Source organism: Pteropus medius, unplaced genomic scaffold (assembly GCF_902729225.1).
Source record: "Pteropus medius unplaced genomic scaffold, Ma_sr-lr_union100, whole genome shotgun sequence".
In the NCBI taxonomy this organism is placed as follows: Eukaryota; Metazoa; Chordata; class Mammalia; order Chiroptera; family Pteropodidae; genus Pteropus; species Pteropus medius.
This window is the reverse complement of record NW_024343733.1, coordinates 5,610,412-5,638,404: the sequence shown is the minus strand read 5'-3', so window position 1 is coordinate 5,638,404 and position 27,993 is coordinate 5,610,412. Positions and strand designations below refer to the sequence as shown.

The 27,993-nt window shown below is 52.8% G+C and overlaps 2 protein-coding genes across 4 annotated transcripts in view; one reads left to right on the top strand and one right to left on the bottom strand.

Moving 5' to 3' along the window:
• The first annotated feature begins 1,508 nt into the window (after nt 1–1,508).
• On the top strand, nt 1,509–19,059 carry RAB35 (RAB35, member RAS oncogene family). Of its 2 annotated transcripts, XM_039868301.1 has the most exons (6): nt 1,509–1,698; nt 7,036–7,086; nt 10,076–10,199; nt 15,040–15,164; nt 15,254–15,378; nt 16,709–19,059. In XM_039868301.1, the coding sequence occupies exons 1-6, from the start codon at nt 1,647–1,649 to the stop codon at nt 16,835–16,837; spliced, it is 606 nt and encodes a 201-aa protein (XP_039724235.1). In that variant the 5' UTR covers nt 1,509–1,646; the 3' UTR covers nt 16,838–19,059. The 2 variants fall into 2 exon arrangements, with proteins under 2 accessions (XP_039724235.1, XP_039724236.1); XM_039868302.1 differs by lacking the exon at nt 15,254–15,378 and having other exon boundaries at nt 16,709–16,815.
• A 649-nt stretch (nt 19,060–19,708) lies between these two features.
• The window catches only part of BICDL1 (BICD family like cargo adaptor 1), an 81,498-nt gene continuing 73,213 nt past the window's right edge, over nt 19,709–27,993 (bottom strand). For both annotated transcript variants that reach the window (XM_039868296.1, XM_039868297.1), the window contains 2 exons: nt 24,150–24,270; nt 19,709–21,189 (listed from right to left, as the gene is read on the bottom strand). In XM_039868296.1, the coding sequence (XP_039724230.1) occupies nt 21,028–21,189; nt 24,150–24,270 (283 nt within the window). In that variant the 3' untranslated portion in view covers nt 19,709–21,027. The remainder of the gene's footprint in view (nt 21,190–24,149; nt 24,271–27,993) is intronic.

The following is a 27,993-nucleotide window of genomic DNA, read 5'->3' as shown; positions in this document are numbered from 1 at the left end:
CCAAACCCGTGTTCTTTTGACATCACCACACTGATTCTCGGCTCCTGGAAAACAGCTCAAAGCTTGAGTCAGATACTTCATGTGCTGTTCAAGGATCTCCCCTGAAACATTGTTATAATAATAAATTACAAACAACATGAATGCCTATCAAGAGCAGAGTGATTATAGTGCAACCATATGGACTACCATACCATGCAGCTCTTTAATAAATGTCTATATTGTTAGAGAAAAAGCAACGTACATACCTTTGTGTTTGCATAGACAGAAAACTCATTGAAGGATATTCATTCAGCATATATTTAAGCATTTTAACGTATCCAAGAAATTTATTAGCAGGTTACCTGTGAGGAGTCGGTCCGAAGGAAAAATAGTAACTAGTACCTACTTTTTGGTAAGCTTGTGTATATTTTTTTAAAAAACCATGACTATTATAAAGTCAGGGTTTAAAAAAAGGAAGTTTGATAAAGTTTCTACTTTATCCAACAGGTACTTGACTGGAAAGGGACAGGACTATAAGGAACTTACCAGGAACTTAAAAATCACTGCAATTATATGAGGATGGCAGTAGGAGCATCCTATTTTTAGGGCAGGTGGGTACTCTAGAACTGGAAAAACGGGCTGATGATAAAGTAAATACCGCTTAGCCTCTAACGGCCCAGGTCCTCCTAACCACAAGGCTCTGAGCTGTGTATTTGTAGGTGGTGTGAAATCGAAGCCCAGGGAGCTAGTGCTTTCGGTCTCCGGGGTGCTTCTTACACACTGGGTCATTAATCTCCCCGGCTCGGCGTGAGGTTGGACGGGACTCCGAATGGAACTATCCTCCCCATTTTACCAAGAAGGCAATTCAGGCTCCAAGAGGTCACAGGGCTAGGACGTGATTTTGACCCAGCGCTGACCTCAAAGGCCACACTCCTAACTCGCCAAGCTCCGGCAGCCGATTATCGTTCTGTAAAACTCGGCAGACACCAGCCGCCTCGGCGACGGGTCCAGAGGCCGGGGACACCATGAGGGGCCAGAGCTAGCATCCCGGGGGCGGTGTCGATGCAGAAAGGGGGCGGAGTGTCCGCGTACCCGGTCTCCAGGAACCTGGAGCTCGGCGTAAGCCCCGCCCCACAGTCTCTGCGCGCTTGTCTTTTCCTCTCCGCATCGCTCGCAAGGCTTGAAGATAAAGGATCGAGACCGTCCCAGGCCACAGCCGGGATTCTCCAGCACTCTCGGCTTCTTTCAGTTAGGGTACGACAGCAGCCCCGCTCTCCGAGCCCTCAGGGCCGAGGGTGGCGGCGGCGATGTTCACCAAGAAGACACTGGGCAGGAAGGCCCGCGCCGGGGGGACTCTGACAGGGCGCACGCGTGGTGCGCGAGCGCGGAGAGGGCGCGGCTGGCTGCGGCTGCGGCTGCGCACAGGCGGTGCCGGGAGCTGCGCCTGCGCAGTGGCGGGGCGGGGCGGGAAGGAGGGAGGCAGCAGCGGCGGCGGCGGCTGCTGAAGAGAAGGAGGAGGAGGAGGGGGAGCGGAGGGAGGTGTTTCTGTCAGTTCCGGCTGTTTGTTCGGGAAGTGGATCCGCCGCTGCCGGAGCAGCCCGGAGGGAGCTGCGGATCGCGAGGCCACCACCGACCCCGCCCGCCCGCGCGCGCCTCCCCCGCCCGCCATGGCCCGGGACTACGACCACCTCTTCAAGCTGCTCATCATCGGCGACAGCGGTAAGGGCCGCGGAGGCCGGAGGCGGCGTGGGCCCTGCCGGGCGCGGCCCGCGGGGGCCTCGGGGCGGGCAGACGGCCGGGGAGGTGCCGGCCCGCGCGGGGCGGGCGGGGCTGTCCGGAGGCCGCCGGCCGCAGGGGCGCGCCGAGGGGCTCCGGCTCTTGTCAAGGAGAGGTTGGGGCACCCGGCTGCGGAGCGGAGGGCCCGGCGCGTGGGGGTCGGGGCTGGGGCGCCGGGTCCCCTCGCCGCGCCTGCCGCTGCCTCACGTGTGACCTTGGTCAAGTCGCGCGGTCTCTGGAGTTGGAGAGAACCGGGTTCGAGTTCTGGGACTACCAGCTTTCTCACTCTGTGACCTTGGGCAAATTGTTTCGCCTTTCTTAGCCTCAGTTTCCTCATCTGAGAAGTGGGAACTTTGCCTCTCTGGGTGGTGGTGTGAGTATTCGATGAGATAAAGCTGGAAAAGTGCTTAGCACCCAATCTGGCCAGTAGATGTGAGTAGCTATCGATGTGATAATCAGTATCCTCGTAAGCCTCAGTTTCTTCCTCTGCAAAGTGGGGATATTCCCAGAACCTGCCTTGTGGGATTACTGTGAGGTTTAAATGAGGTAAGTGAGGCAGGTAAAGCACTTCGCCCAGGGCCTGTCACATTCCTGTTGAATCATTATTACCCTGTCTCTGTATGTTTCTGTTTCCTCATCTGTAAAATGGAATAATAGGATCTGCCTCACTGGGCTGATCGAGTGTTCAATGAGATAATGCACGTTTGGAACGGTGCCTGTCACATAGTGAGTGCTCGATATGTGTTTGCTCTTACATACTGTATACTAGATGGGAGGTGGGTCGGCCACAATTAGAAAAGTGCTTTGACTTTGAACATATCTACATGCTTGGAGAGCTCCTAGTTCAGTGGACTGCTAACATCTCCAGTGCCCAGTGCAGTGCCTGGCACCCCGTAGGTGCCTAACATTTGTTGAATGAATGAATAAGTATCCTTAGAAGAAACAGGCAGGTTTCTGGTGAAGGGTGGAGGGTTTTAGAGGTATTTGGAGTGTGGCAGGTAAGTAGGTTTATGGGGTGACCAAGAGGTCAGGGAGGCAGGCCCCAGGAGGTTTATGGGAGCATAACTGAGGTGCTGGGATTATATAATGGGGAAGAAGGCTTGGGAGCATGCTGAGTTTATTGACCAGACCTGAGTTGAGTGTGGGCAAGGGAGTCATGTGACTGGAGGCAGAGGCCAGGTTGGTGGTGGAGCCCATGATTCTTAAGGGAAGAGGGGACCAAATCAAAGGGGTCGTCAGACCCTGATGTAGGAATGTTGGGTGACAGTGTCATAGCTTGGTCAGGGAAATGGGTGGATTTTGGTCTCACTGCGGAGCTGGATTAGGATGTGGTTGGTGGTTTGGATAAGGTGAAAGATGGCTGAGGTTTCCGTGGTTACTGGTGGAAGGGAGAGGTAAGGGGAAAACTTAGGGGCTAACTATGGAGACGAAGAGTGGCTGTGGTTGCAGAAGGAGTTAGAAAGGAGGAGGTTGTGGTTTGAATGAAAGAAAACCAGACAAGCTGTGTAGACTTGCTCTTGGAGATGGCTGCCAGCATTCCTCTTGGTCTTGAGGCTTAAGCCTTTACGGGATTTGATTTCAGCCCTGGCCTTGGTTCTGAGGGGCTGGCACTTGGGTGATTTCTCTCCTTTTTGGAGTTAAAGTCAGCCCACCACGGTTAGGGGTTCTTATCCCTCTGCAAGACATCTAGGGTCTGTATTGATTTCCAAAAATGAAAAATGTAAACTCAGCAAGAATATGCAGATTGTTGTCTTTTCTTCTCCATCAAACCCAGGGGATGGTTTTGGCCCCCTTTCTTATAGTACATTTTGTATGGTGTATTGATTTTTCACTCAGAAGTCAGGTGCGGGAGAAGACTCACTGAGTCAAGATTTATGTGGTCTGGCTCTTAGGTCAGTCTGAGCATGGAGGACTCTGTTGTGTAGAGGAGACAGATGCTCTCCAGTTTAATTTCTCCTTACAGTGACCTGATACTCAAAACCAAATGCTTAGGAGACAGGGAGATGGTAGCCATGAAGTTCAAACTAAGCTTTGGTAACTGAGCAAGGAGATGAAGAACATCATGCACTCCCGTGACCTGGGCTCCTTATGTGCATGCTGCCTTAAAGTTTATCAAATGATTTCACAGACATTCTCTTATCTGGTTCTCACCCATTGCTTGTGTGGTTCGTCACATAAGCAAACTAAGACTCAGGAGCTGACTGACTTGACCAAAGTCACACAGCTCCTCAGAGGCAAAGCCAGAAGTTAATGCACATTGATTTGATTCCTGGGTGAGCAGCTGGTGTCAGGCCTGGCAAACAGGCCCTCAATGAATGTTAGTTTCTTTATAAATCTAGAGTTCTACTTCCCACTCTGCCACATTGTACGCACTTCTGGAATACATTCTCTCAGCTTCTGCAGCTCTTATGCCTAAGGTTCTGCACTTTCTCTTATGTTCTTCTGACATCGGCTCTGATGTGTAACAGCATTTCCTCTGATCCATGGGGCCAGTTATCCTCATTCTTAGAACCCGGAGGCTGGAGTGGCCGTCAGAAATCTAGGTAAAGCCTTTCACTTTACAGATGAGTGAACTGAGGCTCCGAGAAGGGAAGTGACTTATGTGAGGTTGTACAGTGAATTAGTTGCTGAGCCAAGTTTAAAATTGAGAACACTTTACTTGACGGTCTAAAGGTCTTCATCAGTCTCACACCGAAGCAAAGAGGAGTGAGGGCACTGTAGCCCCAGGGATGAGCAGGGTGAGGGTAGGCACTTTCGTGGAGGCTTTTTGAGGACCAGAGCATCTGTGTAAATGTGTAACCCAAGAGGCAGAAAGCAAGGGAGAGAGGGAATGTGAAGCAGGGAGAACAGTGATGACTGAAAGTGGTGTGTGAGGATTTTGTAGAATTAATCTATGTCTCCTGGTTACCAAGAGATGTCAAGTGCCGGGCCTGTGCTCCATGCAGGGTGAAAGATGATGGGGTTGGACTGGTTAGGTTTCATGCTAGACATGGTCCTTGGGAAGCTCTTGACTTCTGCTGCTGTGAAGGTAGATTGGTACCTAGCTCTTTTTTCTTTAGGCCAGTGCTGTAGGGTGAATGGTAGCAGCATGTTTTCCCAAGGAGGCCTCTACTAGGTATATTTAGGAGATGGCATTTCTCAGGGTGGGTGTCTGTTTCTTTTAAAGGAAAGAGCAATGCTGGAGATTGGTGTCAGGCCCAAACGAAGGCTCGGAGTAGCTGTTGATGTGTTGACTGTAGTGGTCTTTCTGAGGTCTAGTGGTTTTCAGCAGCTCTGCAGAGGAGGCTGGGGGTGAGTGAAGGGGACCGGGAGAGACCAAGCTGGAGGGAACACTGTTACTTTATTGCTTCATGCAGAGAGAGCACCTCCCCTCTATCTGTTTTAGATATATGGGAATCAGATAAAATTTAATTTAAAAAAAGGTTTCTGTTGCCCCACCCTACAAAGTTTGAAAACCACTGGTTTGGCTCCTGTTAATGCTGCAGTCATAGCGTAGATAGCCTAGCTGTCAGTGTGATTGGCATTAGTTTAGTCATAAATTCATTACACAATGTTTTGTTGGCACCTACTAAGTGCTGGGCCTGGCTTTCAGCACATTGAATGTTCAGGGCGAGTGAGGCGAGATCTCCTTCCTAGAGGAACTCACAGCCTAGTGGCCCAGACACAGATTTTAGCTGAGTAAGCGGACCCAGAAGGCTCCAGGAGGAAGCAGAGGAGCCGGCAGGGCTGATGGGGTGTTGGCGTTGGGCAGAGCGCCGTGAGGGACCCAGCCCAAGACTTGGGCTCTCCTTGAGCTCAGCAGGAAACCTCACAGAAAAGCAGCAATGAGGAAGTGGCTCTGAGCAAGAGGGCTGCAGGCACAGGGCTGAGCAGCAGGTACTGTGGGCACAGCGCCCCTAACTTGTCTGTAGGAAGGTCAGACCCAGGTTTACTCCATGAAACAAGTTCTCCGGGGCCTCCCTGGACATCACACTCACCTGCAGAGCCTCCAGACTGGATCATCAGAGAGGATGTCTGGGTTACTTAGTGTTAAGCACAGCTGAAGGTGGGGGTGGAGGCAGTGGCCTCTCTGAGGAGCTGCTGAGAGCCATAGGCTCCTCCCCACAAAAATCCACGTCTATGTGAAATCTGCACTTAGCTTCAGGGGTTTCTGACACTGTAGGTTAAGATGTCCTCATGTCTAGTTTTGATAGCATGGTTGCTAAAAATTGACCAGAAGCGAGATGCAGGAGCCCCTTTGGAGTGTTTTTATTCCACTTCCTGAAACAGATGCAAGAAGACTGCCCATGCAGTGTGTATTGGCAGGAGCTTTAGAGCTCCGGGCTAGACAACCCAGGATTCAGGTCTCAGCTCCATGCTTCCTGCAGAGGCCCCTGGGCCAGCTGCTTAGCTTCTCGGACCCTCCGTTGCTTCATCTTAAGAGATGCAGTTGGAATTATAGGAGCATCAAAGTGCCCATCACCCTCAGTGTTCTATGCATGCTAATACTTGCCTTCTGTGGTTGATTGACCCAGCTGGCCTTAGGGTGGCAGGGGTGAGGATGGAATAGGAAGACACAGGTCAGATGCACCTGGCAGGCTAAAGCTACTGTATTAAAGGGAAGCCAAGCTTACGAGGGTCAACAAATGTGCCAGGAGATGCTGTGGCAAGTGAAATCCTCTGAGCACACGGGAACTGAGTTGTTGGGCTGATAAGTGTAAGGCAGACACCCCCTCCCCACCGATCCAGCCGGCAGTGACATCAGCCGGGGGAAGATGGGTGATGGTTCAAGTTGTCTGGGCTTCAGTTTCCTCATCTATAAAATAGCCCCAAAGATCTCAAGGATTCTCTCCAGCTCTGCAATTCCTCGTCTCACACTGCACACAAACTGAAGCTCCGCACATGATGTGCAGTTTTCTAGGGATCATATTTTAGAGACACTTTGGGGCCACTATTGTTTGACCTTCCCCTGCTTTATTTCTGTCATCTGGTACCTTCCCCTGGGTTGCCGGGACTAGACCTCAAAACAGGGCCTGGGCATGAGTTCCTTTCTCATCTCTCCCTGGGGCGTTTGGGGGTGGCTTGTCTTACACCAGGACGAGGAAAAGGTCACAGACTGAGTGGGAGAGATGCTCTTGATGTGTGACTGGTTGGGGAGGTCAAAAGCAGCATCAAGGAGGGGGATGGGTCCTGCTGAGCTTCTTGAGTTAGGTCCTGGGTATCATCTCCCCGGAGAAGGAAGGATTGGGTTGGAGGGAGGGGTCCTGTGCCTCCTCTCATCTCCTGCTTTCTCTCCTGCAGGTGTGGGCAAGAGCAGTTTACTCTTACGTTTTGCAGACAACACTTTCTCAGGTGAGTGTACCCCCGGGGTGCTGCTGTGGTGTTTTGGTTTTGAAATCCCTTTCCCTGGCGCCAGAACATACCTGCCTCTGCCTAATGTCAGAAACATTGTCATTCCAGTTGCCGTATGAGGGAAGGAGAAGCGGAGGGAGGCACAGGTTAGAAGTCTCTGTGGTCGGTCTTAATCTGTCTTGTTCAAGAAAATCCTTTACAGGCCCATCCTTTGCCATGCAGGGTCTTTTTGTGCCCCAACATTTAGAAAAGGAAAAGTTAAAAAAATTTTACAAGTTAGTACATGCCCGGGTAAAATTTCAAATAGGAAGACTCAATAAAGTGGAAAATGAAAGCTGTCCCTTCACCCGCCCCTGCCGGTGCTCTGGCAGTCACTGTTTAGCATGGTGTGTACCTTTCCAACTTTCCTTCTCAACTCTACGCGCAGCGGGTCAGCAACTTGCCTATCCCTCAGCCTGTCAAGGATCACCCTTCCACGGCTGTACGTAGCCCTCTGGCTCTTTGGAATGCCTGTGAAGTTTCCAGGGCCATGCATGGATGCACAGCGTTCATTAACAGTGCTCTTGATAGCTGCATGCTTCCTGGTTGCAGCTAGTCTCAGCGATGCTGCATTTCTTGGGATACATCGTATGTTCATTCCTATATAGAAGTGGAATGGAATGACTAGGTCGGGGGTATGTGCGTTTAAATTTTTCACAGATACTATCAACTCAGCTCTCAAAGAAGCTGTACTGAGTGAAGTGATACTCCCCCGCCAAGGGGTTTAAAGTGTCCTGGTCAACGCTGATCAGAGCTGAGTCTTGGTAGTCTTCGTTTTTGCTAAGCCAATTGGCAGAAAGTGCAGTCTCCTTCAAGTTTGTATTTCCCTGGTCACTGGTGAAGTGGGACATGTTTTTGTCGAGTATATGAGGTTCATTGCAGAGGCTTCACGCTGGCTTGGCCTCTCTGATCAAGGATGATATGTGACTTCTTATGGTGAATTCCCTGTGATGTGATTGAGGGGTGAGCTACAATTAGGAAGTGGTTCCATGGCTAACGCCTCTCGGTAGAGAAGTGGGTTTCTCCCGACAGTAGCCCTGCACTGTTGGTGTGATGTGGAAAGAGTTGTCTTCTCTGTGTGACCATGAATATGACTAAGTCTCAACTCATCTGTAAAGTGGCACTAATCATCGTCCTTCCCACAAAGAGTTATTGTGAGGGTCATTTGCAATATTGCAAGTCATAGTGCCTGGGACTCGGTAACCTCTCAGTACATATGAGCGGTTTGTTGTTGCTAGTACCTTCTGTTCAGGAGTAGTAACTAATGGGCAGCTTCTCATTGTGCTGAAAAAAATGTCCCTCTGACTTCCCATCCTATCAGCTTTCAACTCCTGGAGGGCTCTCTTTTGTAGTCTCTCTCTATCCATTTCCACTACCAGCAGCTTAGTTGGTTCTAGCCTGAAGCATTACAGCAGCTCCTACCCATCCCCAACCAGACTTTTGACTTCATCTTGCTGATACACACTTCTGGCGGGGGCTTTCTGTTTAAAAACCTCAGCTGCCCTCTCTTAGGCGAGCAGAGTTTATAGCAAGGTTTCTCCACTTCAGCACGGTTGACACTGGATCCTGTGATTATGTATTGTGGGGGCCATTCTGTGAAGGACTTGGAGCAAAATCCCTGGGTTCCACTCACTAGACGCCAGTAGCAATGCTCCCCTGCCTGGTTGTGACAACCAAAAATGCCTCTGGGCACTGCCCAGTGTCCTCTGTGGGGCCACAGTCATCCCTGGTTGAAAACCGCTGGTCTTCATAATCTATTTTCAGCTCACCTTTCCAACTTCCTTTCTCAGACTGTTCATTCTTTTGTTTCTCGAGCTCTCTTGCTCACTCACCCATTCAGCCACCAGCTGTTTGTCGAGTGCCCACCGCAGTAAGTGCCGGGCCACACTCCTTGCTGTCATCCAGGGCTCGCAGAGTGCCAGCGGTCGGCTTGTTTGCTGAATGTTTTCTCTCTGTGCTTTGCCTCTGCTCTTTTCCTCTGGGTGGGCTCTCTTTCCCCCAGCTAATCTTACTCTTTGAAATCTTACCTATTCTTTCAAGCTAGGCCCGAATGTGACTTCCTCCCCAAAGCCTTCCCTGATCTCCACCCCACCGTGAACTTTGGTCTTTCCTCTATACTCTCGACCCTTTGTAGACTCAGTCATGTGTGTCCTGTCTGCAGCACTGTTATACTGTAAGCTCCAAATGGAGTGAGAACTTGTCTTCTTAGCATTCGGGCCTTTGTAAGCTTGGACAGGACTGTTACACTGGCCAAAAATTCTCTTCAACTCCATCTTTCGCACAGATGCCCTTGGAGAGCTATTTACAATGCAGCTCATGCTCTGATTAAAACCTTTCAATGCCTCCCTGTCACACACAAGAGAAAGTCCAAGCTTTTGAAATGGCACAGAGGCCCTGAGATCAGGTCTTGGCACCTCTTACCTGCCTGAGTGTGTGCTTGACCTCACATGACCCCTCCATTTGCTATTTTTTGCTACTATCTTTTCTGCCTGGAGCAAATCGCACTTGTTGTATGTTAAGAAGTTAATTTTGTGGGTCATTTTAAATGTTTGGAACAGAATAGAAAAGAAAAACCCGAAGTGCGCGATAGGTCTCCCACCATTTTTAGGCCACAGCTGACACGTCTGTGGCCCAGCCGCTCTAAATCAAGGAGCCTATCCTTCCCCCAAGTCACATTTCCTGTTTTATTTATTTTGTGGTACTCGTCACACTTGAAATTGTCTTCTTCATCACTTTGTTTCATCATATCCTGTCTGGCCCTCACCTCGACTGTGGGCTCCATTGCACTCCGTCACAGCAGGGACTGTACCTTCCTCATTCAGGGCTCTGTTCCTGGGGCCTCTGACATGCTGGGCCCGTACAGTGAGTGGAGCCTGGGGTCGGCTGTGCAGTTGAGGATGAGGTCTGACTGGGGCATCTGTGGGCCTTGCTAATGTGCGTGTGTGTGCAGGCAGTTACATCACCACGATCGGAGTGGATTTCAAGATCCGGACTGTGGAGATCAATGGAGAGAAAGTGAAGCTGCAGATCTGGGACACGGCTGGGCAGGAGCGCTTCCGCACCATCACCTCCACGTGAGTCGGGCTGGCCCGCCCCCGGTCTGACCTCTCTCCACTGACATGTAGGCACACTTGAGTGACTAGGCCCAGGCTGTGGTAGAAATGTCACTGGAGAGGGCCCCTGAGGCTTTTGGGAAGTGAGTTCCTTGCTGGCCACTGTAGGTTCTGTTAGGATGAGCCTCTTCTTCCTGGGGACTAGGTGTGACTGCCAGCCCTGTGTGAGCAGTGGCTGAGCACCCTGGCTCTGGGGCCTGGCAGAACAGTACGTGTCCTTCAGCTTACCCTGTGGCCTTTGGTGCTTTCGTCTGTAAAATGGGGTAACTGTGATACTGGCTTTGCCTGGTGGTCAGATGCTTAGTAACAGTTACTGTTGCTGGGTGTCAGTTGTGACAGCTGGGGTCAGCTGTGCAGCCTCCCATTACCCGCCCTGACTTCTTGGAGCTGGCTTCTCTCTGTTGGGAGGCCTGGAAGGGGCCCTGGTACGTAGGCAGCCATTGAGAGGCCCCTGCTTGGACTCCCTAAAGTCGGTTGCTGGGAACCCAGCTCACTCGGTGGGCTGCCCTCCTGTGCTGCCGCAGCCCTACTGTGGCTCTTAGCCGCAAACAGGAGAAAGCAGCTAGAGCTCCAGACAGCAGGAGTCCCATGGAGGGTTCCAGCAAAGAGCAAGGCTTCTAAGGCAAACGGTTTGGAATTTACATTGCTGTTCTCCTGTGTGACCTTGGGCAAGCTGCCTAAACTCTCAGTGTTTCAGTTTCTCAGAGGGTTTATCTTTAGACTTTGCTTTAATGCTGATCCTGTGTGCTGGGTGCCCTGTGCTTGGGCTTCATGCGGATGATCTCATTGAGCCCTCTGCAGTGGGTACTGTTATTGTCCCCGTTTTGCAGATGAGGGAGCTTCTGAGAAGTGTCCTGCTCCCAGGGAGTGGCAGAGCCTGAGCCGCATACGGTGTCGTGTGCAGAGTTAGGAGCCAGTGTCTGGCCTGTGGTAGTTGCCTCTTCAGTAGGCCTCCGCTTTGCCTCCCCTGCAGTCCCTGTATGAGGGGGGCTCCTGGGCAGGTGCGTGAGAAGGGTCGTCAGCCGGAGATCCCTTCCCTCCCTTCCACACGGAGGTGGGGTGGACCCCAGGCTGGCTGTAGGGTCTTCTGAGGGATGGGAAGTGCGAAGAGCCCCTACAGTGGTGGCTGGTAGTATGGGGGACACCAGGGGGAGCTGGCCAGGCAGCGAGGGGGGTGGGCAGGTGGGCAGGCGGCCCTGGTCAAGGGATTCCGAGGGGCTGGATCTTGGGCAGCTTCTGTGGGTTTCTGTCACTGGGCTAGCCCTGTGGTGAGCACGTGTGCTGTGGTCCATGACTCCCTGAGACCCCCAAGAGTCCCCAGTTATGGGCGCTGCCCCGTGCAGCTTTCTCCAGCTACTTGCTGTTGAGCTGCCCGAGCCCCTTGGTGTCTCAGCAACTGCCAGTGAGACCCTAAGGAGGGCAGCTGGGGTCAGGATCCTTGGGGTATGGACGTCTTTGGGTGGCCCGTGTCCAGCCCAAACAAAACCAAGACCTCTTGGTTAGACCAAGGCACCAACCTCAGATGTACTTACTCTGAGATGGGACTATTGCTAGGGACATTACTTGTTTCATTTCATTTAATCCCGATAAAAAGGGTCCTGTGATTATCTCCATTTTATGGATGAGAACATGAGGCCGAGAGTGTGAAGTGACCTAGCTTGGTTGGTCAGTTAGCAGTTGAATCGAGGTCCATCTGATGCCAGAGCTCTTACCTTTAACCAGTCCCTGCTCTCTGCTGGCCTCCCACCCGCAAGGGCCGCGGGCTCAGGCAGATGGTATTATGTACTCTAGTGCCTCCTGTGGGTTAAAATCAGCTGGGGAATTCAGGAAGCCGAGAATATGGGATCTGGCCATGAGAAATGCTGCTTTTAGCAGAGGAGCCACAGCCCTGCCCTGGCTGCCATGAGGTCAGCTCCTTTCAGGGCGGGTCCAAAAGTGGGTGAACAGCCTCCTTCATTCTGTTGGGGAGACTGGAGTTACTCAGCTGCCTGAGGGCAATGCATGTTTGTTTCAGGGTGCTTGAGAAGGGGGGGTGGGTGACGCTACACACTGGTGGCCTGTGGGCACCAGCTCAGCCCCTGCTGGCCATCCCATCTGGGAAGGCTGAAGGTAGCTCCATCTTGGGGTCCCCAAATGTCCCCCTCCTGAGGCAGGAGGCACTACAGGCCACGCTGAGGAGTCACAGAGAGACTCAACACCCGGTGATGGTAGCTGGTGAAGAAGGAAGGGGTCTTGGAAGAGACCAGCAGAGTTTGTTCTTTTCAGAGATTGGGGCAGTCAGGGTACAATAGTGTGGCCTTTTCTGATTTAGGAAATTAAAAGAGAAACTAAAATTACATCCTATTAGCCTGATGAGAAAGAGCCCTATCGTCACTCTCACGGTTTTCTTGTCTCTTGGGAGCTGGGGTTTGCTGACCATGAGAGGTGTGGCTGGGGGCGAGGTTTTGGGGAGGAGTAAGTAGTGAGGTGTTGGATGGTGAGAGGGAGAGGTGACAAGGAAGGGGAGCCCCTTTGATGCCTTGCCCTAGACACTAGGAGTCAGACCCAGGTGCCGTGACTTTGGCTGTGTGACTGTATCAGGTTACTCAGCCTCACATCCTCACGGATAAAATAGTGACCCTTCTGTGTGTCGCAGGTTGTTGCAAAGATTAATTATGTAGTGAATATAATGCGCCTGGCACAGAGCTAAGTCGTGGGGAGTGGAAGGGGTCGCCGATGATGGTGGTAATAGGAAGAAGCCCAGAGGCACTCGTTCCCTCTCGTGAGAGCTCTGAGTCCCCGACCTCGTTCCTGGACTGGTTCTCTCCTTGTGTGTCTCCCCTCAACCCCGATAAAGGCCCCTTGTTTGGGCCCCAGAAAAGGCATAGGTTCTCAGGGAGCAGTGGGGGCTTTGTGCTGGGGCCATGGCTGTAGGCATCTTGGCATCTTCAATAGACTTTAGCAAAGGAGAGTTTGGAAACACATTTTACTACTCACACTTATTTGCTGGCAGGGGACAATTGTCTCTCCCCTGGTTCCTGGCCTGCACTCTTGTGCCTGCTCAGGTGGGCATCCACCAAGCTGAACTGGTGATAACCTGGTGCTCTCAGCAGCAGCTTCCAGAGGACGGGGCTGGGGCCAGACCGAGAGCTGGTTCTGAGGGCCCAGTGCCTAGATTGCTTGATTGTTAGGGCTCCCCAAGGCAGGGGGCGCCGCATCCTCGGGAGGGCAAAGCTGTGGGCAGAATGAAGCCTGTGAGGTCTCAGTGTACAGCATCTGAAGGGTGGAGCCAGGGCGTGGGGGAGACTGGTCAGGTTTGATACCCGAGCGCGGCAGGGCCTCCTCTTGCTCACAGCCTTGATAGCCAGCTCAGGGAAGCGGCCTTCACTGTTGTCTTGCCACGTTGTCCCTTGGTTTTTTTCCACCTGTGTCAGGGGCCCCAGATTGTCACTGAAGGAATATTAATGATAATAAAGAGCCACCATTCTGAGTGTTTACTGTTCGCCAGCCCTTGTGAAAATGTATGTCATCTTTGTTATTCCGCACAACCGTCCAAAAGTACTGGTATCTCCGTTTTAGAGTTGAGGAAACTGAGGCACAATGAGGCGCATGCAGTGACCTTCCCAGGGTCCCACAGTCTTTTCAGAGATGGAGCTAGGGTTGGCCTTTGTCCTGTAGTTGGGCCTAGAATGCAAATACTTGGCCAGAGGGCCGATGGGCAGGCAGATGGGGACACAGCAGCACCCACCAGCCATGTTGGCTCCATCCTTGCCAAGTCTGGCACTTCAGAACCGCAGCTCTCCTGCAGGCTCTGGGGCCAAGCGCTCACTCAGGTCCTGCTAAAACCTCAGGAGCTTGGAGGTGCGTGGGGCTGGGCCAGGGGGCAGCCAGCATGTTGGGGGGAAGCAGCCTGTCAGCTAATGACCACCACCTCTTGTGGGCCGTGGTTCCTGCCTCGTACTGAGAAGGCCCTGGTGAGTGATCATCTCTGCAGCGTTGGCTTGTTCCATAGTGTCAGGCGGGGCTGTCACCTGGCTGTTGGGTCAGGGAAGGCTCTCCAGGGAAGTGTGAGGCCCTGTCCTCTTCTTCCTGGGGTTGATGTCGTCTTGAACCATGTGAATGAATAGGGACGCAGTGTCTGGAGAGGAATGTTTATACTCTCCAGCCTTCCAGGCCTTTTAGCTGACTTCACGCCACGGGTTCTGCACATTTGGGTGCTGGCATATGTGGGACGCCTTCTTCTCAACCGTACCTGCATGTCCACACTTTTTCCATGCTCTCCCTGCCACTGGCATGGATGAGCCCAGGGTGGCAGGATGAGAGGTGCCCACCTGCACCCGGGGCCGGGGGCGGTGCAGACCTTGATAGGGCTTCACAGATGGTACATCTTGGAATGGCATTTTACTGAGATTTGAGGAGAGAAAAAAATTTTTGAATGTTAAAACAAGGAGAGTGATAATATGTCAAATGCAAAACTTGCCTGAATTTTAAAAATAAAACAAGAACTTCAAAGACGTTTCAAGCTCGTGGCAGACTCTGAACAACCTGGTTGGCCTCCTTAGGGCTGAGCACTCGCTACTCACTGGTGTCTTGGTGACAAGCATTGAGAAGCAGTACTAATGAGCATCCCTTCCTGCTGGCCAGGGTGCGGTTCCAGAAAGTTCAGGCGAGGCCAAGTGGAGAGAGGACTCTGGGTGTCTTGCTGGAGAGCGTTTGCCGCTCACCGGGTCCCCGGCCGCTGTCTGGATGTGGGCAGGCAGGTCCCAGGGAGGGGCTTACTCCTCTGTTGGCTGAAGCTCTGATGTAGACCCCGGCCCTACAGGTATTACCGGGGGACCCATGGGGTCATCGTGGTTTATGACGTGACCAGTGCCGAATCCTTTGTCAACGTCAAGCGGTGGCTTCATGAAATCAACCAGAACTGTGATGATGTGTGCCGAATATTAGGTGAGACTGGACCCAGTGGGGTGGCGACAGTGGGTTGGCGGGTGCTGGGGTGCTCCTGCAGCACCGGGCTGATCTGCTTTGCCTTGAAGTGGGGAATAAGAATGATGACCCTGAGCGGAAGGTGGTGGAGACAGAAGATGCCTACAAATTTGCTGCACAGATGGGCATCCAGTTGTTTGAGACCAGTGCCAAGGAGAATGTCAACGTGGAAGAGGTGAGGCCTGGGCTGGAGCAAGGACAGGGAGGGAGTGGGGCCCGGCTCTGCTCCTCCAGCTCTGCTCCTCTCTGCATTGCTAGCCTGCCCAGGGCACCCAGGTGGCCGACAGAAAATGTTATAGTAACTGCCATTTGTCGAGTGGCTGCTGTGTGCCAGGCATTGCGCTAGGCCCTTTGAAGCTGTTAGTGCCTCTCTCAGCAGTTCTCTGCGGTAAATGATTCTGTTTCAGATGGGAAACTGAGGTTCCAACTTGAGAAATACCACCCAGCTCGTAATAGGCTGAGTCAGACTGAGGCCTGTCCACACCACAGCCATGCGGTTTCCACTCAGTCCTCTGCCCCACTGCCCGCTCCGCTGCTGTCACTTTATGCTGTCTGGCTTTCCCTATGGCCCTGGCCTCCAGGTTGCTTTCCTATGGCTTCCAGAGCTCGGGCGGGCACCTGCTGTGGGGTGCACGCCCCACGCAGACCGGCCGAGCCTCCGCCGGGGCAGTGTCCCTTCATTCTGCCGGGCCCTCTGGAGAGCAGTGGGAGTCTGTGGGAGAAGAGCGGACCTTTGCCACAAGCCCAGGCTGGCTGCTCTCACGGCTTTGGGAGAGTCCTTCCCCACGGAGCGTGGAGCCCAGAGTCCTGGGGAGGCCGGGATCCCCACTGCATCCTGGACACCGGGCGCCTCTGAGTCAGGCTAGGATCAGTGTGGGCCTTTTCACCTGGCCTGTGGTGGGGTCCGTGTGACCTTGGGAGGCGACTCCAGCTATTTAGGCTCCATATGTTCCTTCTGTAGATTGGGGTGGGGGACCTGCCTCCTGGGTTATGAATAATAAGTGAAGCAAATTGTGTCACTTCTCCGGCAGAGCGCAGGACAGGACTGTGAGTTGGTAGGTGGCATTCCACTGGATCCTGGCATCATGACGTCTTGGGGAAGGTTCTAGGCAGTATGTGCAGGGAGGTGGCATGGAGTGGTCAGGCTCTGGGTCCCTTTAGCCTGTCACCAGAGCAGAGGCACCTCTACCTGTTTTGTCCTAAGATTCCAGCTGAAAGACAGGGGTTCCTTTGTCTCTTTAAAAGAAAGACTAGAAGGTGCTGAGAGACTGACTTCCTTCAGGACATAGCTCATTGGTCTTTGATGTTCCTCTTTGACCTTTATACTTTATCACTTCCTTCTAGAAAGGGTTTGATGATATACCTAACAAAAAATGTATGAGCAGAAATATAAAGCTGGGCCCTTGGAGGCGGGGAGGTGGCCATGCTGGCCAGCAGAGGTAGCACAGCCGTGACAGGCCTCCCCACTGGGTCTGAGGCCTGCCCTGCCTCCTTCACCCTCACAGATGTTCAACTGCATCACAGAGCTGGTCCTCCGAGCAAAGAAAGACAACTTAGCAAAACAGCAGCAGCAGCAACAGAACGATGTGGTGAAGCTCACGAGGAACAGTAAAAGAAAGAAACGCTGCTGCTAATGCCTCGCTCAGCCCCCTGCAGAGACTGCACTGCGGCCACTCCCCCAGCCCGAGGCCCGCGGGGCTCCTCGGGGGACAGTCTCAGTTTTGTGCCGTTATTTAAAGAATTCTCTCCACGTTTTTGTATCTGGAGGCGCCATCGGCACTTCCTTCCCTCCCCCTCGAGTACTAAGAAGGTGTTGGACAACTTGCCCTTCCCTTCTGGTGCCCCTGCCCCTTGGCCAAGGCGCCTGGGCCCAGCAAGGACGCTGCCAGCCGAGCGGACTGATTAACCAAGAGTTTGTACATAATGTATATTGCTTTAACCAACATGTCACCCTTGACCTGCTCTGGCTTTGCCTCCCTAATGCCAGCCTGCTGCAACAGACCCTCCCGCCCCATCCCATCTTACCGCCAGCAGCTTCCTGAGGAGACGAGATCACGTTCTAGCCACGTCTTTTGCCAACCTGGGCTGGTGGAGCGGGCTCCATGTTACCTGTTGTCTGCTGCAAGCCGTCGTCGACTTGTCTTTGGGTCTCACCCATCTCTAGGGCCTATGCCACCTCTGTTCCCAGCCCAGCTCTCTTCCTTCCCCATCCCCTGCCTCTGACCGTTCTGGCAGCTGGGGAAGCCTGGCCTTGAGGTAGGCCTGGGGTTCCCATTAGAGGCCCGCCCTCGGCTGGCCCAGCCCTTTGGTTCTGCAGGAGCCACTCCTGCCCTTTGGCCAACAGATTCTTGTCCTGCCTTCTAGATGCCTCTGAGCTACAAACCTAGAGGGCTGTAGCTTCTATTTATACCAACCTGTTTCAGTTCCAACAGTAAGGCAGGGTGTGTTCATGCAGGGATGGGGCTTAGGAGCATTATTTTAACAGATAAAATGAAGCCAAATCAAATGAATTAAGTTCCTCACACTTTTTTTCTCTCCCTGAGGTTTGGTTGGCACAGCAGCAAAAGCTGTGGCCTCCGCACTTTGGGGCCAGTGTTTTTAGAAAAAGTGAATGGCTTCCTGTCATTGTGGGGCTGGGCTCTTGGCAGATCAGCTCTGTCTTCCTGGACGTTTCTTGGGAATGGAGAAGGGGCCTCCCAACCTTATCTGCGTTGGCCGAGGCCTCCCACTGAGTTCCTGGGTCTTCGATGCAGCACCGGGCGCCTTTGACTGTGGGGAGTGGGTGCCAGGGGCTGCTGGACTATGGCGATCGAGCCTCTGAGCTGGAAGGCAGGCAGCCTGGGATCACTGACAACTGTTTTAGTACAGAGATAGCACGAGGATTTCTTAGGTGGGAAGGAATGGCAGCTGGGGCTGGGAGCCAGCCAGCTTTGACCCACCCTGGTCCCTTGGAGGAAAAACCAGGGTTATCTGCACTTGATTACTGTCCCCTTCCCTCCCCCTTAGGACACTTCATTCACCTTTCCCCTAAAAGGATCACGTAACCTGGGAATAATTTATTTCAACACCATGATGCGTTTTATTAGATTTCCTTTCCTAGGCGATTACCAGGCGAAGCCCTGATTGGACAATCACATCACAGATCACACTGCAGATTTTCCACATTAACACTGTTGATGGGTTTTTAATCAATCAAAACAGGGGGTTTCTTCTGACCTGTTTCTCCACTTCCCCAAACTGCCAAAACACCGTGGTTCCATGTGACAGGCCTTCACGTTGGAACGTGGGATGAGGCGGGGGAGTTCTGTGGGCCTGAGAAGGCGGTGCTGTGGAGGGTGGCTGCAGGGCCGACCGGCAGGCAGCCTTGTCTGGTTGCAGGGCCAGGAGCAAAAGCAGGGTCTCTGTCCTTAGACTGTCCTGGCTGACCATGGATCCTGTGCAGACGCACAGAGCTCTGGGCTCCTGGAGTGGGCAGCACACTCCACTTTAAGCATTAAGGTGACACCAGTGTGGCAGTGCTTGCAAATTCAAGCAATAAGAGGAGGGGGTCCTGGAAACTTCTAGCCCGGGCTAGAAACCATCATGGTTCTGGCACCTGGATGTCCAGACCCAGGTGGTGGGGTAATTTTGGTGATGACAGTGTGCCTGTCCCGCTGAGTGTTAAGTATGCATGAATGGGGGGTGGGGGCGGGGGCGTCATAGGGCTGGACCGATGTGTCCTGGTGGACCTGATGTGAAATTTCTGTCAAACAACAAAACATTTAAATGGTTTGCTAGGATTATTTCTGTATTGAAAGTTTCTAATTATGCTTTTTAAAAAAAGTACTAAAAATAAAGGTTCAAGCTGCCAAATTTTCTTCCAGGGTCTGTTTCCTCTCTTCCAGCTGTGCTCTGGGTGAGCCTGCCTTCTTCCACCCATTGTGTCCAGCTCGTTTGTTCTGGTGTGAGTCCTGCACAGGTGCCTTTCAAGGCTCAGGGACACTTTCAGGAGCCAAGTTCATGTTCACCAAGGGTTGGTCCAGGTCGAGCTTCTCTGGTCTGATGCATTGGCTGGGAGCTCACGTGTTAAGATGCCAGGGGAAGCGCCGTGTTTACTCTCTGCGTGCCCGGAAGGATGCAGCGGAAGCTTTGCTCGCAGTGATTTCTTCCTGGCTTGAAGTTTCTGCCCAGCCGTAGGGCCGGCTTGGGGCTTGGGACACAGTGCCAGCAGGGCCTGCCTGTAGCTGCAGCACTGGCAGGGAGCCCAGGCTGTGATGGGCACGGAGGTGGCGCCTTTGGTCACTGCTCCCCAAACACCTGTCAGTGACAGGATGCCTTCACCCTCTAGTGGGGGTGCCCCTTCCTGGCTGAGTCCTCTGGCTAGGTCCTAGTATATGAGGTGTCCTCCCAAGTGTGCGGGGGACTCACTAGTGATGCCTCTTCATGCCAGCCAGTGGCGGTTTCTGAAAGATAAGCTGTGTTCTGACCAAACCACCCCTCCAGTACCCAATGACTGAGGCGGGAAACTCTGTAGAAATTCATTTATTCTTAGACTATTTTCAAAAGAAGCGGTGGTGCGCTGTGTTTCTAAAAATATGCCTTTATAGATTTATATATAATATGTATATTATAAAATCCATACATGTATTTACACGATTGCTACATACAAAATTACAGCACTGTGGTATGTACATATCTACAGGTACATTCTTTCTGCTCATCCCTGCTGTGCTTTTCCCAGGTGTGGGAGGAAGGTTACCCTTTGTGAAGCAGCCTGCGGGCTGGCTCAGCCCATGGCGCCTGTTAGGGCCTCAGCAGAGAAGGTGGAGTGGCTGCTGAGGAAGGAGCAGAAGCAGCAGGTTGCAGGATTCATTCTTCTGCAGGCCTCATGGGCAGTATCTGCAGGCATCCACCCCGTGGTGACAGTGCTGCCCTTTACGTGGAGGTGGCTGACCACAGACCTCTCTGGGGCCATTCTGTGGCCTAGACTTGCTTGGCTGAACCAAGAACTTGTGTATGTGAAGGGAGCGGGGGGCCGTGGGAGGAGGACAAGACCCCTCGCAGCCCTGGCCCCATGAAGGGGAAAAGGCTGGCTGACTAAAGCCTGCAGACAGGCAAGGCCTGCACTGGTGGAGGCCGGGGAAGAGCAGTGGCAGCCAGGGGGCAGGCCCTTCTTTCTTCTGGGCTCGAGGTGGCCTTGGCCAAGCTGTGGTAGAGCCCACTGTGGCTGAGCACAAGAGAACAGCCCCAGCCATCAGGCCCCGCAGGCTGGGACTCCTGCCCACAGAGGTGCTCTTGGCAGAGGTGCGTACACGTGGTGAGGGGCCGCCTTCCCTTACTCCCGGGCCAGGGGCTGGGGGAGAGATGGAGACTCAGGCCTGGGCTTGATGCCCTGCAAGACTAGGCCTCAAGGCTCAGGCCAGCTGGGGCAGCAACAGCCCCCTGAGGCATGCAGAAAGGGCCTCCGTTTCCCGCTCCCCATCTTCCATAACAGGAGGGCGGCAGCGCCTGGGGTTGGCGTGGACCCTCCGAGGCATGGGCCCCGGGCCGCTGGAGGCAGCATGAGCTCTGCTCAGCAACAGCGGATCCTGGGGAAGCCCAGGTTGGGCTTGGCTGGGCAGTGCGGACAGGGCTCCTGCCTGCCCCTCTGTCTAGGACAGCCTTCAGAGGACAAGCAGGCCCTTCAGGACGACTTGGCCCCAGTGCAGGCAGGCAGTGTAGCCATTGAGCCTGGCCCAGGGCGGGGGCCCTTGCATGCAAACACAGTAGTACCCTGGGCCCTCGCCTGCACCCCCTTTCAGTCGCCTCCAGTCCACCCATCCTCGCTGGCCTGACTGTTCCCAGCTTAAATTTTCCTGAAGAATGAGAAGAGCCGTTTGCCTTCAGCGGTGCCGGGCTCGTCCCTGCGCCCTGCGCCGTGGGCCCTGGAGAGGGCAGCAGCAGGCCGGCTCTGTTCCTTCAGGTGTGTGTCCATCAGCTGCCGGTCAATGACCCTGTGCATGTCATCCTGCAGAGGGCAGAAAGGAGGGGGCTGAGCAGGGCAGTGACCTGGCACTGGGGGTGGCTGGGAGGTAACAAGTGTCAGGAAGGATGGGAGATGAGGATGAGAAATGAGATGAGTGAGCAGTTGCAGCCGGGGCTGCCCCGACCAAGAAAGCAGCGAGTATAAATGCGATGCCGGGAAACACAGGAGCCACGTGACACCTCCAGTCTCCTCAGGGCTTGGGCTGGCCTCTCCTCGCTAGTGTTATCCCTCGCCCGACCCCCTAGACTGTCAGGTCCGACCCCCTAGACTGTCAGTTCCTATAGGGCCAGAGAATGGCTGCAGCTAGAGCTGATGCCTCCCTGTCTCTCCACCCAGGCCACCGGCCCCACACAGCGCTCAGCCTCACCTGCCTCTCTGCCCTGCCTCCTGTGTCCCTTAAGGCTGAGTGGGTGCCTCTAGTTTGGTCCAGCCCCCAAACGCACCAGTGACCTGTTTGCCAGCTTTCTAGCCCAAGGGCCTGGCCTCAGGGGGGCTTCTGTCCTTTCTTCCTTTCAAAGTCTTACCAGCCTGAGCTGCCAATGCCCACGCATCACTGGCAGCCATACGTGGCAAGGACAGACTCCCTGGGTACTGGCCCTGCCCACCCCAACCACCCATCAGCCCCCTACTGGCGAGGCTCCCCTCTGTGGCAAAGGCCTGGGCATCACTATCTTTGCGCTTGTCCTTGGCTTTCTCACTGAGGCAGCACCTTTCCCCTTCCACTTTGTTAAAGTTGCCTAGAAAATGCCCCCCTCACCCCAAGTCTACCTGGCAGGACATTAGCTTTTACTCCATAGAGGGGCTCTGGATAGAGCGGCTCCACTCTATTCTAGCTGCTAGATTCCGATTCTGTGCAAGACTCCATTCGACAAAGGTGTTCTGCCACTGACAAAGTATGAAAGCTACTGGTTTGGACATAAGCAGTCCTGTCTAGTTTACACCAGCGGGAAACAACAAGCAGCTGCTTGATTCCTTCCCCTTTGAACCCCATGGGCTCATGAATGTCCTGGTGAAAAGACCCCAAGCCTTGGGCTAAACCCTGGAGTGAGTTAGCTGCTTGAGTCTGAGCACAGGATGGGGAGGCCTGATGTCAGGGCAGATGGCCTCTGCCCTCTGAGCGGCCCCTCACGTGGCAAGGGCAGGAAGTGGGGCTGGCCAGGCCTCCCTCCCTGAACAGCTTGTCCATCACCTCCTACGCTCTCACCCAAGCTCTCACCAGTGGGTGTCACTCAAATGTAAAGACCTTTGCAGGTTTCAGGAAATGAAGGGACTTTCTTGGCCATGTCACTAGATGACATTGGCTGTGGACCTCTTGCTCCTCCCTTGCTCATGTCTTGCTTTCCTGCCTTCCTTTCCTCCCCCCATCCCTCTTCACACTCGACTTCCTTCCTGTACCCCTCCCCCTCCTTACAGAAATAAGAGACACGGTCTCTACTTTGAGCATTCCAGTGTCGAATCCTCGGCACAGTGTCCTGAACTTAAGCAAGTGCTCAATAAAATCTACGCCGTTAAACACGACATCAGGACTGCTAACGCGCCCTTCAGAAAGAAACCCTTTCCAAGTGCCAGTGTTTATTCTGGCACATTGTGAACTGCACTTTTGATACTTGAAAATCTGTCAAGGCAATCCCATGGAATACATCACTTTAGAACATCATACACACACACACACATGAGCTGCTCGTAATTCCAAGCCTGCCGTTACTTCTGTGGGTGAGACAACCCGTTCACGAGGAGGGGGTACACCAAGAAACCAGGGGTCAGCTGGCCGTAAGTGGGCCAGCCTGTTAATACTGGGTCACGTGCTGCTGTGTTCACTGGATGTGATGGCGGTGGGAGGAGGGAGGCAGGGGCTCGATGGCATGGCACGCTGCACAGAGATGGCACCGGACTCCGACACAGAACACGGTGGGCCATGAGGGAGACGGCAGGGGCAGGACGTCGATGGCATTGGGGAGGGTGAGTGGGATGAAGGGTCGGTCTCACCTCAAAGGCAGGAGGGCTGTACAACTAAAGCTGTTGATACGGGAACTGAGAAAGGCCACTAGATCAGAAACCAAAGGAGCCAGATAGTAAAAAGCCCTGAGGAAGCAAACTGTAACCAGGAGAGAAGAGAGAAGAACAGGAGCAGTAAGCCAGGGAGCGGCCAGCTGGCTGAGGAGCCAGCGACCAGCTTGGGGTGCGGGTGGGCGGAGGGTCAATGTTCATGCGGCCAGCCCAACAGGGCCCCTGGAGGACTGGTCAGCACCAACCTGCCCTCCGCGGCGGGGCTTGCCTGGCAAAGCCAAAAGTGGCTTTTCATCTGTCCGGTTAAGACTTCTTGGGGAGCAACATGAATGGTTACATCCATATCCAGAAACTGTACGGCCCCAACCTCAAAAAGCACGCACAGCCCTGGCCCAGTGGGGAGTCACGTTGGGCCTGGGATGGGGCAGGCTGCCTGGACTCTGAAAGCAGTGCTCCTGGAAATGGACACAATGACTCATTTTCTCCAGGCTTGCACCAGGCCAGCACTCTTTGGAAAAAGGAAGCTGGCCCTTGAGAAAGGGAAGGGCAGCAGCTGCCAGCAACCTGTGGGCTGCTGAACTATGTCCGCCTGTGTGTTTTCTGTCGGTCATATAGGGCTTCCTGGGCCCTCCACGTTAACAGCTGTTTTCTTTCTAGCTAATTTAAACAAAGCCATGACGACTAGCTGAAGGAGGCCCCTGTTCCAAGCCTGGAGGTCACCATACCCCCAAACAGCACAACCTGGGGCTCATAGCTCTAGTGAGCACCCTCAGGCATTCTTCCCCAGGGACTGGGGGTGCATGAGCTCTGAATTTCACCTGGTGAAGACAGGGGTTACAGCTCACCGACGCGCATTGGACCCTCTCTTAACAAACTCTCCTTACACTCTGCCTGCGTTCAGATAACTCCTGGAGCCTCGTCTTCCCTTCCCTCACCTGCCAAGCCTCAAGCTGCTGCGAGAGGTTCAGTTTCTGCTGAATGGCATCCAGCAACTGGCTATTCAGAGACATCATGTCCATCTTGCACTTGGCGAGTTCCAGCTCCACGGCGTTCTTCCTGAAAACAGACAAGTCAGGGAAAGCATGGATATCTTGGGTCAGAAGTATGTAGTTGTTTACCTAGGGCACCTGGAGTCCACAGGATGAGGAAACGGGCTCTGAGCCCAAACTCACAACAAATAGTAACTACGATGTTAGTTGTAGAGGGCTGGGATGCTTGCAACGTGCTTTCGCAGACGTTTTCTCAATTTTCCTAACCAACTTGTAGGTGAAGGGATTATCTGTCATCCCCATCTCACAGAAGTGGGTAAGAGGGTAACACTTAAATCAGGACTGGAACCCAGAGGAAATCAAAGATCTCACAGAACACTAAGGAGCTACTAAGCCTTTCCCAAAAAGGCCAGTCCTCGGGTAAGGTGGGGACCTTGCTCTCCTGCCTCCCCCCCCCAAGCAATATCTCCCTTAAGGGATCTATTTTAGAGACACACATGTGCAAAGGTGGTGAGGAGGCCGCACAGTGGTGACCATCATCACAGCTTAGCTAATCATAGTAGCCAACAACTAGAAAACTGGTGGTAAATTATATGATGGAACAGTCACATGTAACAACCATGATGCTGAGTATTCACTGACAGTGGGGAAATACGATGTATCTAGGCCTAGGGTAGGAAAGAACCAAAAAACAAGGTCTGATATGATACTTTCTTTGTAAAAGGAAAAATGCCTGTGTGTGTCTGAAGGTCACAGACAAAAGTGTCTACTTGGTTATCCCTGGGTGATGATTCCTGGTGGGTAACCCCTCACACGCTTTTGCATTTTGTATTTTCACATTTTGACAATTTCACATATTGACAATTTTTCACATTTTGACAATTCCAACATTGCTAAATCATAGTTCAATGCAAAAGAAAGTTATTATTATTATTATTATTATTATTATTATTATTATGGTAACAGGGGGATGGTATTAAGTGTAGGAAACTAACTAGGCAGCCTCTGCAGAGGAGGCATCGGTTGCCCAGCTGCCAAAACGTCCTCATCAACTGTTACCTTTTGCATTCGAAACGCCAAAAACTAGCAAAAAAGTGTCCTCGTTGCACAGGGCCAGCGACCAGTGGACACAGCCCAAGGACTGCTAGAGGACCAGCCTGCAGAGGCCGCTCGGCTCAGGCCTCAGGAACGCCACCTGCACCAAGCTAATGGCCGGAAGGCGAGGCAGTTGGGGTAAAACGTTCAGGCCATCACCTTGACCAGCATTTCCTCTCCGGCCTCCACTCTACGGAGCAATTAAGTCACCTCCCCTGACACCCCACTCACCACCCCAGAACGGCGCCCCGCCCACCGTCCTACAGAAGCCTGTCCCGGGAGGCCGCATCACTCAGGCCCGCCCGCACTGCGGCTGCAGAGACAGCAGACGAGCCTGTCCAATGAGCGCCGGCGTCTCAGGTGCCGCAGGCTGCCCTATCACGCCCGCTGCCATTGGCCAGCGGCAAACAGCGGAAACGCTCCCGTGGAACCGGTTGCCATGGACGCCCAGCCGGCCACACCCTCGGCACTGGAACGTCAGAGCGAACCCCTGGCGCTCCGCCCCGCTGCAGCCTCCTGAGCTCCAGGGTGTCTCCCGACAGATGGCGCCACGAGCAACCGGGAGACCCCAGAATACGCTAATACCGCCGGACGGAGGGGCGGAGGGGCCGAGGTCCAGCAGCAGCCGTTTGGGAAGGGGGCTCTCCTTCCAGAGAGCCTCTGAAGAAGGGCCTGCCTTGGCCCACCTCTGGATCCCGGCATCGGGCTGCATCCACGGCGACGTTTGCTCACTAGAGAATCTTGGTGCTTGTCATTCATGAGAAACACCAGACCAGGAAAGCAAAGCTGCAGTAACCACGGATCAATATATTAATCAATTTTGAAAAGGGGTATTTCAAAGGGCTAGAAGAATTCCTTCTTTAAGTGAAACCACTAGTAACTGACTCCTTCTTGTTTGTACAAGGCAGATAGCTAGCCCCAGAATTTTTTTAGTGAGGGCCTTTTACCTGCAAGGAGATAAAATTGTTACTAACTTTTCTGAAACTCCTCTATTGTATATAAGGAATGCCTTAAGATTTCTTGCAGCCCAGTGAAGAAAGTTATTTTTCTCGGGGGTTTTCACCCATAACTACCCATTAGAATCATAGGGTGGATCAGGGGGACTCTTTTAAGATGTAGCCCCAAACCTAGAGATTCAGATTGAACTATTCTAGAGAGGGCCTTGCCATCCCCAAAGTTGCCTAGAATGGAGAATCAGAGGTGATGTATATAAAAGCATCTTGTAAAACAAACAAGGTCCTATTCAAATGTGGTGTGGCTCCCCTACACATTTAAATGATTACTTAGGTCTGTCATCTCAATTCTTGTATACCAAGAATTTCATTTCTAAGGGATAGAAAAAACTATCCTCCTGGAGTGATCTAACACCCTCCCAAAGGTCAGCCCTGTTCAAAAGGGTCCAGGAAAGGCAGGGCCCTCATTACAGAGTCTCACTACTCAGGGAGGAGAATTTGTAAATCTGCTCAGACTTCAGGTTAACTGGGCTTCCTTTGACAGCAGGCAAGGAAGGACACGTATTTAAGGTTTCATGGATATTTGGTGGCCTCCTCTGTCACTCAGGTGCCAGGGCTAAGTTCCACCTATTTTAAGAGAGGGGGCCTGGACAACTTCTTTCTCCTCTCCTGCACCCTGGCACTTTCTTGTGTTAGGAGGTGCTTGTATCTCCCACCTCCCATCTGATGACAGAAAAATGGTCAGAGCTTGATGTTCAGCTCTATTCTACTTGTCTAGCTGGGAAAAGGTGACCAACCAGTCTCTATTTCTAACTTCATTCTGCTTTTTATTCCCGATGGGCTTCCATAATTAGCACCTCAATTTTATCATTTTATTCCCTGATTGCATGACACAGTTTCAACCTTTGTTATTCATAAAAGTATACTCCCACTCCAAAATCACACTCTATTTAAGTATTCACTAATTAAATTTACCAGGAATCCAGTGGCAAAGATACCGAGGAAAGAGTGAAGATAGGGTACATAATAAAACGGAGTCACTTTAATCAAGCTGCTAAAATTATTCACATTATGAAGGTTGAGGCATGAGGAAAGACTCTATTCTTCCTTTACTAGCCTGGAAACGTAAAACTTTTCAACCTTCCAGTCCTTTGTCAATGCCTGGATATACATTTGGACATACACCAGACCTCCAGATAACCCTCCGATTATCCCCCAGACTACCCGACACCCAAGCCACCAGATGTGACCAGATCTACTGGCACCCATCCTCTAGACAGCGGCCCTCAACCTTTTTGATACCAGGGATCGGTGCTCCTATGAGAATCTAATGCCTGATGACCTGAGGTGGAGCTGAGGTGGTGATGGGGAGCAGCTGCAAATACAGAGGAAGCTTTGCTCACTCGCCCACTGCTCACCTCTTGCTGTGTGGCCTGGTTCCTAACAGGCCACGGACTGGTACCAGTCAGCAGCCTGGTTGCTGGGGACCTCTGCTCTAGACAACCTGGCATTCATCACCTAGACCGCCTGACATCTGACTGATAACTGTCCTGGACCAATCCTAGGGCTAAGTACGCAGGACTCTGAGAACTCTTAATTTTCCTTTCTTCTTTGGAACACCTCTAGGTTTTTGCCTAGCTATGTTCACAGTTTGCAAACTTTAAGCGCCTCGAAAAAATCTTTATCATTTATTTCTAGCGAAAGCCTCCAGTCTTTTTGAGTTCATTCAATAACATATAGGT

What these genes read in the sequence shown, in the direction of transcription:
- RAB35 (XM_039868301.1), top strand. Translation starts at nt 1,647, where the DNA reads ATGGCCCGGGACTACGACCACCTCTTCAAGCTGCTCATCATCGGCGAC. An exon ending in GCTCATCATCGGCGACAGCG is followed by an intron (nt 1,699 to 7,035) that starts GTAAGGGCCGCG and finishes TCTCTCCTGCAG; the next exon opens with GTGTGGGCAAGAGCAGTTTA. An exon ending in TGCAGACAACACTTTCTCAG is followed by an intron (nt 7,087 to 10,075) that starts GTGAGTGTACCC and finishes GTGTGTGTGCAG; the next exon opens with GCAGTTACATCACCACGATC.